The 14,096-nt window shown below is 39.1% G+C and overlaps 1 protein-coding gene across 1 annotated transcript; it reads right to left on the bottom strand.

The window, feature by feature from the left end:
• Positions 1-2,913: 2,913 nt before the first annotated feature.
• On the bottom strand, positions 2,914-12,750 carry LOC135482108 (homeobox protein MOX-2-like). Its single transcript, XM_064761948.1, has 3 exons — positions 12,028-12,750; positions 5,950-6,125; positions 2,914-3,638 (listed from the first exon to the last, which is right to left on the bottom strand). The coding sequence occupies exons 1-3, from the start codon at positions 12,131-12,133 to the stop codon at positions 3,456-3,458; spliced, it is 465 nt and encodes a 154-aa protein (XP_064618018.1). The 5' UTR covers positions 12,134-12,750; the 3' UTR covers positions 2,914-3,455.
• Between the last annotated feature and the right edge of the window lie 1,346 nt (positions 12,751-14,096).

Below are 14,096 nucleotides of genomic sequence, written 5' to 3'. Positions count from 1 at the left end.
GGTGATATGCATTTATTTAGTTTGATCAAATTAGTGCATCGGATAGCTCTAATCTCTGGTGATAGGCGAAGATTCTGTTTTCCCTGAGATAAACTAGAGATATATCGGGTGGGCATAAAAAAATGAACCCTACTTTCATGCTGTATTGCTGTATTATCCTTTCTTCAAACCTTTTCAAACTTTAGACATTCAAATGGCATGATCTTGTTAATATACTGACCAGTTTTCAAGGTCATAGTCTGAGTAATCTATACACAGGGTTACAATGAAAACGCACGTTCGGGTGTCCCACATTGCATCAACTGCCAGGTGTCATGAGTAGAGCGCGCGCGTGTGACACGCATGAGGGACTGCTGGAAAAAACTTACTCTTAAGGAGATTGGGGACTCAATCAGTTCATGGAAGAAACGTTAGCGCGCCGTCTACCGAGAAGATGGCGGACCAGTTGATCACCTTTTCAAGTAAAACAAGGTAGAACATCATTTTGAAACGTCCGGAACATGCGTTTTTGACTCTTGGTTTTGATTTTGGTCCCATGAACAGAAATCTTAAAGGATGAAATTGAAATTTGGTCTGTATACTTAGGACATAATGGCTTTTGAGTGTATGAATTTTTAGAAGCTGACGTAAGAGGGTTTCGGAGATATTGAGTGTCAAAGTACGGTCCATTTTTTATGCCCACCCGATATATTTTGTCCTCGATAGATGAGGTTCAAGGCAATGCTCCCCTTCGGGTCGATTTTTGTTTTTGTTTTTTTGTTTTTTTTTCTCGGGTGAATCACAACAGGACAAAGTGTCCTTGATTTAATGCTCTTTCCTTCGACACTGCTTTTCACTGTCAATTTACCTTGAGGGATTTGTAATTATATATATATATATATAGATACATGCGGTGTCCAGTCAGGTGTGCCCAGTAACTTTCTTGCACTACTCCAGTAGTTTCTTGTCAGCTGTGCCTGGTGTACTCCTTCCACCAGTCCGGTGGTTTCCAGACACCTGTGCACAGTATCCTCCTTCCACCATCCCGGCGGTTTCCTCTGAGCTGTATCCAAGGTTTCCTCTAGAAAAGCATTCCGATGATTTCCTGCGAGCTCTGGCTGGTTTCCTCCATCCATTCCACTGAATAATATGTGAAACATTTTCCATACACCAATCAAAGAAATAAGTAAAAAAAACACAGTTGTATGTGTTGCTAATATACTAGATTGATGATTTATGTCTTATTCAAACATATGTCTAACTTTACAACGGTTGGTGTTTTTTAGGATGGAAACCGGGCAGAACTGAAAGAAACCGATGCTGTCATAGCCAGATAGTTGTGACACTTCCTAAGTAAAGCCTAGGAAAAAAGCGTGGAATATGAAAACAGAAAGTTCGCTTGTAGAAATGGGAAGTTAGTGTCCCGAGGTGAAGCACACAATACATAACTTCCAAATCTCTTAGAACAGTTTTGTAATTGTGGTGGTTATAAATACACAGATGACTCATTTCGGCATTGGTTCCCTGGTTGATTTCAATATATAGTTCCAAAGTCTTCAGGTTTTCGCCTCTGATAAATTTGCTAGTCTGCTTTTTCAGGCTGCAGAAGAATTTTCGGAATGGTTGGGTCTTTAATAAGGTAATGATTTAATTTACATGATGTATCGCGTAATTTAAGTGAGTTTACTGGTCCCCTTGGCTCACATCGGAGTAAATAGCTCTACTTGCTGAAAGACACGTTACAGGAACGTCCCAACAACCTGAAATGTCTCCGCAATTTTTCGCACCATTTTTTTTATTAAATTAAGGATGTGCTGTAGGAGTTAACAATGCCAAATGTAATCCACATGTAACAAATGACTACCTGCAGACATAAGGTCCAGAACAGGATAATCACCGCTTTCTTTATCCGCGCCTCTCGTCTCATAAAGTAATTACGTGCTGCAGAGGAAGACTTTTGGCCTCGTACATCTTCGCGCTTAACTCGGTATTTCTGATATGCAATATTTCCCACCACCCACCAGGCTCCGCCGCGTGTCTCGTGAACAAGACGCTTGTGGAAAGTGGAGCTGTATTTTCCGACAGGACGATTTAGTGGCGGCTGAATTAATTGGAAGCAGTTGAAGGGTAATACAGCAGAATTTCCGTGTCAAGGAAATACGGTTAGAGAGTAGTATGACATGAGCGGGGTTCTCGCGTGGGGATCTGTGCGGCGCACATGTGATGTGGCGCGCACCTGTCCGGCAGCTCGTGACACGGAGAAACCTGGTGACCACTTGTGGACAACATGTGCGGAGGGGACACAAACCCAGTACTCCGGCTAATTCTGTCAACAGACATCGCCGAGGGTGGGGCACTCAAATAAATAAACTTTTATCAAGCAAAATTGGAATTTTCTTAAGCAAACGATCAACGATTTTGTCTTCTTCGTCCAACATTTTGTGGTGGGATAATACATAAATGCAATACTGAAATCACGAGAATAACATGACTATATTCTTATGATACGAGTTGTGATTTGATTGACTGGTCCATTTTGAGCTTCATTTAAGCCAGTGTAGTCATCTGTTTCCAATGCCAATGTTAAGTCTAATGCTAGGCCACATTTACTGCATTGTATTCCAAAACTGATTTTCGGGCCTAAACACCTTAAGATATATAGATGATGAGAGCATTAACAAGCAAACAAAAACAGACGGACATTTTTAAAACCCGATAGAATAGCGTAAACCTCAGTTGTCGCACGTTACGGCCCAAAGACGTGTCGTTTCTTGATATAAGACAAATACACACATACATATTGTTTTTTTATATTTTGATTTTGTTACATATATAGGCAGATATGAAAATGTTAAAGTCATCATTTTGGCACCTTAGTTAATGTCGTCTGACATGATCTCCTCCAGTGAATTAATCAAAACCAAATAACTTAAATCAAAGTCATAAAATAAAACATTTATTTCGTACCCAAATTGTGCAAAATAGATTTCTCTCAGATATTTGGAGAAATTTCAGATTCAGGTGAGTCTGAAATGACCGCAGATTGGTTTCACTCCATGCAGTAACACTGACTGAGGGACGGAGGTTGACGTGGACGTGATATAATTTGTAAATACCAAGGAAGAAATATACACATCTAGCGCTGTCGGTCGGTTAGAGGAGTCTCCGTCAAAAACACTGACACCTCACAAAATGAACAGGGCTTGTCGTTGGACGCATGTCTGAGAAAAGGGCTGGTAAAAAGACCATGAAATAATTTACAAAATTGCTAGGCAATGTACGCGTATGATATAAAAGTTCTAGGTTTAAAAAAAAAGAAACACAGACACAAATAATCGTCCTGTCGGATCCGATTTCTACAGTATATATAATATGTCACAGAGTTCCAATTGCACGTGAGGATGAATCCTCGTAGAAGTCACATAATGACGAATATATACACCTGTGATTGGCTGGCTATAGCCATGTGATGTTCATTATTCATTGGACGACACGGGGGACTCCTTGATTTCTGCCACAGCACTTGTAAACATATCCCCCTTCACACTTACGTTGGGAGGTAAAATGGGCTTTAGTTGGCCAGTCACTTTATCCTTCACCAGTTTAGCCCCTTTAACTCTCTTCCATTTCATGCGTCTATTTTGGAACCAAACTTTTACCTGAAATGTAAATGAAAACACGGAGTAAATACAGATGGATATGACATATGATTATGTGAGGCAGATTATCCAAGTCATGCTATATATATATATATATATATATATATATATATATATATATATATATATATATATATATATATATATATATATATATATAGCTAATCTGACAAAAATGAAACCACAAACTCTGACGCAAACATGTGGTGTGAGAATTCAAATGATTCAGATGAAAGTATAAATTGAAAATACTGTCCTTGTTTTTCCTTACTTGAATGCTACCAAAGGGTTTTTCCATTTTTTGTTTCTTCCATTTTTTGTGCATGCAAAGTTATGAATTGTCTCATATAATCAATTTATTGGTTTTGTATAACTTGGTAACGAACTTTATAGATAATCACTCCTTGTCCTATACACTTGCAAAACTCTCGCATCTACAGTGAAATCTCAACCTTGTCAAAGGTCTCGCGAGACAGAATCTTGTGAGGTTTATGGCACAGCTATCTCTCACAAACAGATCTGAACTGCCCTCAAGACGAGCGACACCGAGAGTTGTGGGGTTTTTATAGCTGTTATACAGGGCCAAGTGTTGTAGTTTGTTTAGAATGGTTGTCTCTCTTCCATGCAAAATAGGATAAAATGTCAAGAAATAGGTTGTAAAGTTCACATCTTCCAACGTATCCCTTATGCAATTCTCATTTTTAAAAAATGTTAGCATATGGTAATATAAGTCTTAACTTTGACTTTGGCACGTAGTTTTTGCTGTCGTTTTGTACCGATATGGTTACATAAGAGTCTTTGTGACCCTAGCTCTTGTTATTTGAGACTCTGCCTTAAAAAGAGTAGACATATATATCCTCAAAGATGTAATATGATGTTTTCAACTTCTGGCATATCGTGAGTACCTTTGGCCTCAGACAAGCGGAGCGAAGCCAGAATTCCCCACCAGTTACCGTATAAAAACTGTGATCCAAATCGTTTCATAAAAGCTTTGCGAACTGAGAAAATTGCGATAAAATATTTTGTTTTTATATACATGAACGTTACGATGGAAGTAAACTGTCAAATTGTAAAGTATTTTCATAGTCTTTCGTTTCGAGTTCTGCGTGGTTTCGGACAGGGCCGTGTCTGAGCTCAGGGACTCCAGTGATTGATGTATCTTTTATATTTATCTTTTAGGAGTCTGTAAAACTCATCAGCTCGGTTCAAAAACCGAGGCTCTGTGTTATCAATAACCACACACGTGTTTCGGGGGGACGCGGGAGAGAGAGCGAGAGTACGGGCGGTACAGGCCAGCCGTTCACGGGCGCTGTACAGTAGAGCAGACGCTGTGACGGAACGTCGCAATAGCGTAACCAGTCCCTGATAACACGCCAGCCTCGCGCCTCTACAACTGGCAGTTATAGAATTATCAGGTTAGGTGTTCCTATGGATTGTTTAAAACGAGCCTTTTCGGACTATTGGCATTATAAGATATGTCATTTGTGTCTCACTATATTGCATTTTCAGACATATAAATGCAAACTTTCTGGCAACACTCACATCGATGTATACAGATGCAACTGAGCTTGCTTCAGTGTCTATTCCAGACGTCGTCTAGAAAAAAAATTGGTAGGCGTTTGGACTTTTACGGAGAATTTATCCTGAACAAGTAGTCAATACACACGATATGTTGGAAAAAATAACTGAATATTCTGGAACTTATCCAGGAATGTAGCTAAAGTTAGATGGTGTATCAAAGCCCTAAAGATACTCTTTCTGTATAACGTACGTTCAGTTTTGGCATTAGTACCTATGTCATCCGTACGATCAATCAATAATTCAAGCATGTTATAAGCAGATATTATTACATGCTTGCTTATGCAGTATCGGTATAAGAACAACTCATTATTTCTACTCAATAAGTATACCATCTCTTTCTTGATGCACCAATGCATTTTTAGCTGATTCTGCTCGGTCAAGGGAATTTATAAGTTCTTACTATTCAAGTAATTACATGAACAATTACAATAAAATCCCAAGTAATTTCACACAATTCTCGCTGTTCTGGATTTACTCACCATGCTATAGTCTTTTGTATTATTTTTTTCCCATAAATTACATGTTTTATCGGTATGTAGATATGATTGTAGAATACTATGCTTTATAAATTGTTTTAGCTTCACAAGTTTTCTAATCTAACCAAAACGGTTTCCGTGAAGAACTAAATCATTGAACACGGCATTCAAAATACATTTTGTAAGCGAGGAAGGGGAATATGGCATTAGCATATTATATGTTGATGTCCTTCATGCAAGTCTGCATAACTCACCTGTCTCTCCGTGAGGTTTAGTGCCACAGCTATCTCATAACGTCGTAACCTGGTCAAGTAGTTGTGTATGGCAAACTCTTTCTCCAGCTCTCGGATTTGGTGTTTGGTGAACGCTGTTCTCTCCTTTCTTGGCTTGCTGCTCAGATCAACCTTGTAGCTATCGGAGTTCGGAGAATCTGAAAGAGTAAATTTTTTGGGATTAGATTTCGGGATCTGAAACTGCGAAAAAAAATTCCCATCTATGACACTATGGCTGAGCAGAATTTTGAACCTGCAAAACGAAAAAGATCTAACACTGTGACTGTTTTGTATTTCGGAACCCGCGATGAAGAATATGATCTAACACTGTAGGGTATGTTCGGTATCGGAATCTGCGGGTAAAAACTTCCGTCTAATATTGTGATTGTTCATTATTTGCATCTGTGAAAACACAGTGACTGACACCAAACAGTCCACTACACGGCCAGAATTGACGTCCCACTAAACTATCTGTAATCTGTAATGTACATCTTATTTATGCCCTTGCTCCAACAACATGCGTTATATTGCATTATGCATCTAAGTTATTGTGTGTTTTTTTAAGTACACCTTACCTTCTGTCATGATAATTTGTCGTCTAAGTCACATGATGCTCTGCTTCAAAACATCTGGTATATTTCTTTATTACTTTTTTTTACAAATTATGTAAGTTGTACCAATGTTAAAGAAAAACTTTTGTATTGCACATACATTAATTATTTTGCACATGATGTGCATGCAGATCTCATTTGCAAAGTTACAGGTGTAGGGATTTGCACAAGCACAAAGCAATCAAAGGAATTTCCTATTCAAATTACCCATGCAGCCCTGTATTTACCCAGCACCGGTTGGCCGATGGCCGTGGGAGACAAGACTGATTTAATGAAGTAAATTACTCAAATTACTGGAGGAGATAAGTAAGTGTTTGAGTATCGGCGTATCTGATAAATGTAACGGCCGGTGACAGATGTGAGACGGATCACATTACGAGCTCACTGATTGATAGAAATCTGCGGCCACGTGATAATTCACCAATCATTCGTCAGCTTACGTCATCGTCTGGGCTTAAATGTATTTTTGTGTTGGATACGCAATCTCGGCTGAAAACATTGCGAGGCTGATCACTGGGCTGATCACATCATTTGTTTATATTGCAGGCAGGAGTAAATCATAATAAAGGAAAGGAAACTTACCACTGAGCTTTACTATCGTAAGACTTATGACTTATGACTTATCAACATATGACTTCGTGTTATGTATGCTATTTTTACAAAGGTATCACAGATACGCATAAAAGGCAACGCTCGCATATACTCCAATCAAAACTCATCATCAGATTTTTTTATCCTCAATGATCCTCATAAGCTATCAGTGAATTAACTTCTGTCATGAAATTAGCTTATTTATTTGATTTATTTATTTGATTGGTGTTTTACGCCGTACTCAAGAATATTTCACTTATGCGACGGCGGCCAGCATTATGGTGGGAGGAAACCGGGCCGAGCCCGGGGAAAACTCACGACCATCCGCAGGTGTATGGCAGACCTTCCCACGTACGGCCGGAGAGGAAGCCAGCAAGTCATGAAATTAGGTAGGGATTCTCGTGTCTACTGGGAAGCACAAATGTTTACGTGCAACTTGATATTCCCTTAATTATGGTGTAACGTGTTCAAGGTTTTAACCGTTCCAGACAGTTCAGAGCTGGTTTAATTCTGAAAGTCCAGTAAAGATCAACACAGCCAGGTGTAATCCTAGCAACCAAACTCTTTTTCTGAAGACGTCATTTCATTCGGTATATCGAAGAATATAAAACTCCAGTGACATTCTTTTATACTTTTATTTCATGACGTAGAATTGACATAGCAATACTTCTTGTATACTGACATAAAGTATGCAAGATGTGCTTTGTATACGAAAAAGAATATCATCCATTGAGATGCCATTCATTTCATAAGTTCACTTTCATGTTTCTCGTTGTTGTGTTTTCCATAATGTACTTTGTGAAAGTTTCACGTCATTAAAATTGATTAATATAAAAGCAGTATTGTAATGACATATTTTCAATGGAAACATAGCATAAGTATTCAATTGTTTTACTTCGCACAAAATATTGGGTTTCGCATATATGCATTCATATGTTGCATCGGTACATTACACTCTTCCATGGTTAGTATAAATTGAGGGCCGCGTTCTCAGTTTTGCCAGTAGCAAGTTTCTCCTTCTTCGTTGTTGAAATTTCTTCTGTTAGACCACCATGAGTCACTCACTGGACTATTGGTATACAGGTTGGGACTAATCCGATCAGTTTGGGGGCTATCTATCATTTGTACCATGTCAGCTTCTTCTGACCTCAAATTCCCCCAAATTAAAAGGGAATTTCACAGCTGCTCCTTCCGATTACACGGTACTTGGCTGTAGCAAGTCGGTCTCAGCTCCTTCTGGTTCAGCGGGCATGCGGGGCGAAGCACTCGCCCCCCATCTCTTCACGTCCACATGTTCCCACCCTCGTCAAACAGCGGATCAGTTTACTCCAACCAAATATTTTGTGTTTTAAATTCACTTGCGTTTGAGTGTTTGCAAATATGGTAAAGTTTCAGACTTAGACTCACGCTGAAAAATGGCCAAAAAAAGTTTAATGTTTTTCGAAAGATGTGGATGGCGATTGCTATCAGATAAATGCTTATTATTTTATTTATTAATTAACAGATTCCAACATGTCAAACTGCAATGAACCCAGTGATTAGAGGAACACAGCAGGCTTGTGTATTCTATGTGCCACAATAATTCACAAGTACCCACCAATAGTTTGTGATCGTTCAGAACAATGAGTTAGTGAAGTGCACCTAGCTGACACCAGCTGATAATGTCATCACCAATGCTAATGTTTGCTGATATGGAATTGTCATTAGCGGAACACTTCAAAGTTCGTTAAGCAGATCTGATAAGCCAGATTACTTACATATTCCTCACTTTCTCTTCTATGGCAAGCACCTGTTCGACCAGATACGAGATTTTACAGTTGGAAATATGATCCAAGAACTTAAGATTTATTCTATGATTTAGTTGCGTACTTCAGCACGACACAAATTTATTTTAAAAAAGGCTATAGCCGCCCTGGTGAAATAAAATGGCGCTGTAAAATGCGGATGCAGATATGTTACAATCAAAGTACTTCCGTAAATTTATGTTTGATTTAATCTCAAAAGCTATGCTCTAACGTTTTTACTGCTCCTTCTTGCATATTAGTAAATTTGTTCAAGCTAGTGATGGTGATTCTGTGAACAATAATGGCCGTCGATGATTTTGCTTTGGTCATGGTCGGTTATGCTTTTAGCATATCGCCTACATAGTATTCCATATAGCTAATAGCTTGTACTTTTGAAAGGGTACCTAATTTGATTTAATCTAAGTTATAGGTTACATTGCCTGAATTTTAAGCGGACACTATGCAGACAGATACAGAATATAATGTAGACTTTCGATCAACATATCTTAAACACGAATAAATTACGGAATATAAATGTTCAAGGAAAATCCACAGCAACACGTCAAATCTCAGCATTAATCTGAACAATTTAGGACCCTTTTCTGCCGCTTATCCAGCTTCCAGTATGTTTTAAACTAATTTTGTTGGCATAAACAGCTTTTATCTACATTATTACTTATCTCTGATCAGTTGTTACTGTCGTCACTTAATCATTGTAGCAACATACCTGACACTCTGAAACAATTGATAAATCATTTCCCCTTATCACCTCAGCGCCTTCAAAACATTCTAACCTCGTTTAATTCGCAATAGGATTCACAAGTGCATGGAAGCGGGAAAAGCGATATTGCCTTTAGAGAAAGTTGAGCAGAAAATGGGAAAACCAGACCAGTGGTCTTCCTCTCAATTTGTGTGAGAAAGGCAGCGTGGATTGTTTGGGGAGGGTGGAAGAGGGTGTTATGAGGAAGAGCCCACCGGGACGGCCCTGAGTAAGACAGATTACTCCGTGCGAGAGTTTCGGCAGAGATGGGCCCCTCCTGACAGCCAAAGGGCAACTACGTGAACTGAGGAGCTCCTCTATAGCTAGAACAATGACAGAAATACTCCACCTTAATTCGTAACGCACGACTTATATTACACACTTCGTCGTCAAATGCCTGTGATTTTTATTTGGCGATAAGTAAGGTAATAAAGATAGGGATGATGCGAAGCTGCTGAGGTGAGAGAGGATTCAAGAAGGCCACGACAAGAGAGGACGGCCTGTAGCGGCAAAAACCAAGAGGCAGGACACTCAGCCACGATCCAGACCCAGCCACACATGTTTCTAGAAATACCAACACTTAATTGAAGATTTCATTACAAGTCTGTTTGAATAGCCCGGGGGTCACTGAGCAGACGGGGTGCCGGCGGGTTTCACGTGCTTTCTGTTCTCCATATAAGAGGCTTGTGGACAAGGAGAACCACACACACTAGAACTGAAGCAATTTGTCAGGGGAGGTCAATGAGCTATCAGGATAATTTCCAAATAAGTATCAATGTCTTGGCTTAGTACAAGTCTTCATCTGGCTTGACACAACTCTACAACGGAAATTCTGACCAAGGAATATCAGCTTTCGTTTTTGAACTTTGATACTGTGTTACACTTTTTAATATCTATAACCACCAGAAAAATGTAAAAAGTCCTTTGTTTAACAAACTTGTGTACTTTTGGTTATGACACTCCAACGAAAATTTTTATCACCAGATGTCAGCCTTTATCATTCAAAACACCGTATTACATTAAAGAAAAATGTCAAACGGATAGTGACTTATCAAACAATATTTCTTATTATGAAAATGGTATACATTACAAAATCTGAATGGTCAATAATTTGCCTCCTTGAAATTAGTTTAACGGCTTGGGGATAGAGATGTTCAGTATGACTTCACAAACCTAATTCGACTATATTGAAAACGTGGAAGAAAAAAAAAAGCTCAGTGTTTATTCATTTCTCTGCATGTAGAACGTGCTGACACGAAATGTATACACCTTGCACGGATTCACAAAGGTATGTTGACTATGGGGTAAAATAAGTCAGACTAAACCAACGATGAAATTGTGATACTGATTTCTAAGTCAAGCTTACCGGTGAAAGTATCGGCATGTGATCGTTCAAACATGAATTAATTTTGATAATATCACTGTTCATGACAACTGCATGATGACATGAAGAAATTTAATCATGCAAAAACAGGGTCAAAATTTATTTTCCCATGCCGACTGGACACATTTTAGGACCGGAAATTAGCCATAACTCAAATTATGTATATCCATAATCCAGTTTGTAAAATCTAATTTTTATGGCTCTTTGCCAAGATGCAAGTTTCCTCAAAAGAATTGCATTTAATAACCACAAAAACAAAAGCATGAATATCTTTTCAAGTAATCAAAGTTTTTGTTTTCTAAACACAACCCTGTTTGCGTCAGTAAATCCTAACAGCTGTACAGCGGCATGTCTCCTGTCAAATTTTAACACCAAGGAGTAGTAAAGAAATCTTGCAAGATGATGAATTTGTCGTCATTGGAGACCGGTGTTATCCCATTATATCAATAGTCTATACGACCAAAAACACAATATTGGATAATGCATCTGTTCATCGGAAATTTGTAATTATTGACAACGATCAGCCGAACAAATAATTCAAACCAATGACAAGTGTCAAGTTTAGTATATCTGGTAAGGCTTCATCACGTTTCACATCAAATTCTACAAGTCAGATTTAAGTGGGATAGTTTTAGCCAAGACAGTTCAACTCAAAAACTGACTTTGACAAATTAAGTATAGCTAAAAATTATCAAAATTATTTGTTAAAAATTAAGAAAGTTTGTAAATAATTATGTTTGAGAGTTTGGTCCAGTTTCAGTTAATACACCAATAAAAGTCATGATTGTGGTAAATCAGCAAAACTGGTAACATTGAGTAAGTTAGCATGAACAGGTTAAATTTCAAATTTTGGTAAAATTCTTTTACCAAAACAGTTAAATTATGATCACAACGACATTCTGAGGGTTCGAAAACAGTGTCTTCACCTACCTTTAGATTTTAAGCAATTTGAAATGGCGTCATCTTCGTAGACGTCCTTAGCTGAGGGACCCAAACACAGCGCTATATGGCGAGGGGGGCACAAGCCACTCCACATTTACTCACTGTCTGTTGAAAGGAATTACCAGGTACATCATTTTCTTTAAAATAGCCGTGTGATAGTCCCTGAATACAAAGCCGCTCTCGATCCCCACTCACACGAGGAGTTACCGTAAAGACTGGATGCCGCCGATTGAGACATTGATGACAAGGCCCAGTTGTAGGACTGCTGAGAACAGCTAAAGTTTGGGAGTACCAGAGGAACAGCCACTACCCCCAAACATCGTCCCGAGGGGGGAAGGCGCTGAAAGCTCTGGGGTAAGCCGAAGTTGACAGCTCCTCCTGATCCATAATGGTCCAGAGAACACGAGTACGATCGGGGGTTCATCCCGTACATGCTGTGTTCCATGGCCATGCTGGCAAGTCCTGATCACGAGTCACCTGTGTACCTTGTTTAGGATCTAGTCACCTATAGTATATAGCTACCATTCATCTGTCAACAAACAACTCTCCGGTACAACCTGTCTGTGGGTTATATAAAAGCACCGGAAGGCGTGCTCGTCCAGGCTGCAGGCTGGTCACGGTGATCAATGGTTACTGTCCACGCCCATTGTTATCCTCTGCCGATCTGAATCTGATGTGCGAGGAAAACCGGCTTTTAATTTTTATACGACCTGTTCGGATGCCATCTAAGCAGGATACTGTCCAGTGAGTGCTAAGGAAACGTCAGCCAGTAGCGTCAGCCCGTCAGCCAACTTGGCAGCCGTAGTACGTAAGGAAAAGTGGGTGGTGCTACCAGCGACTCGTGGGCCGAGGGCCACGTTCATACGCCACTGGCAATCGCACAGTGTGAAGTCAAAAAATACTTAAACCAAGGAAGTGCACTGACTATCATCCCCGCTCATAGCTTTCTGACGGTAGACTCCTAGCATGCAGTGAAGTAGTTTGGAGGGTTTTCTGCAGATATTCACAGCTGTTTTTCACTGTCAACAACATCGGTCCTGATTTATCAACACAGGCTAATAACACACTACCACATCCTAAAGGGGCACAACTTTTACTACCTAAGGTTACCGATGGCCCTCCCCCACTTATCAGCGATGTTGGAAATATAAGGTCTAAGTGGCGGCAATAAAAAGTCACTGCTTGACAAATTGTTTTGGTAATATCACATGATGACGATCTCAACAAGCTGAGAGAACACCTGCCAATCACAGGCGGTCTGTAGCTAACTAATTCAAGTTTTCATCTCGTTTAAACGTTTAACTTATCATCAGTTGCACCTGGTTAAGATGTCACTGACAATGATTGTCATCACAGGCAATTATGAACTTTGGGAAGAACAATTTTGTACCAACATTATAAATGAAAGCCTGTGGACACCGAGTAAAAATGATATAATTCAAAGATAATTATTTACCAGTGACAAATTATTCTCTGGTCAGGTTTTTTAAGAGTTAAAATGTGATTTTTTTCATTTTTGCACATGCCCAAATGTACCAGAAGATCTATCCAGTCCAAAAATGAAAGTGTGGTGAATCTACTAATTTGTTCGTTCGTAAACTTTGAGTTCATAGGTACCTGACCAGTATATAGCAACGCTAGATGCAACATGTTTTTGTTGTTGTTATTAAACCCCTTAAAACCTTTATTATCTGAATGTCCAGAAATGTTGCTATGCCTTTTTTGTACTTATCTCTTGATGTAGACGTTCTGTCTGCGCTTGATGAAATTGCACAAACGTTCGTTTCAGGCTTTTCAAATACATATATTCGATGCGTCATTTATTGTATTTCTCTACTTTCACTCTTATGACATATTTTCAAGCTTTGTAGAAAACATCAGTGACCCTACCACTATAAATGACCCAAGTCATGTGAAAATAAAACAAATAATACTTTTTATATCCCAGTCCTGGTTCGGCCAACTGTCGGCACAGGATAAAAATGATGTTTTGATTTCTAAGGATGTCCTTAAACAAAAAAGTATTGAATTGTTTAAAGTGTTTTCGCATCAAAAAT

This window comes from Liolophura sinensis, chromosome 1 (assembly GCF_032854445.1).
Source record: "Liolophura sinensis isolate JHLJ2023 chromosome 1, CUHK_Ljap_v2, whole genome shotgun sequence".
Taxonomy (NCBI): domain Eukaryota; kingdom Metazoa; phylum Mollusca; class Polyplacophora; order Chitonida; family Chitonidae; genus Liolophura; species Liolophura sinensis.
The sequence above is the reverse complement of the archived record's forward strand: the minus strand, read 5'-3'. Positions and strand labels throughout refer to the sequence as shown.

Coding starts and splice junctions, on each gene's coding strand:
- LOC135482108 (XM_064761948.1), bottom strand. CDS start 12,133: ATGTGGAGTGGCTTGTGCCCCCCTCGCCATATAGCGCTGTGTTTGGGT. Junction 6,126..12,027: donor AAATTGCTTAAAATCTAAAG/GTAGGTGAAGAC, acceptor TTACTCTTTCAG/ATTCTCCGAACTCCGATAGC. Junction 3,639..5,949: donor TAAACCTCACGGAGAGACAG/GTGAGTTATGCA, acceptor TTTACATTTCAG/GTAAAAGTTTGGTTCCAAAA.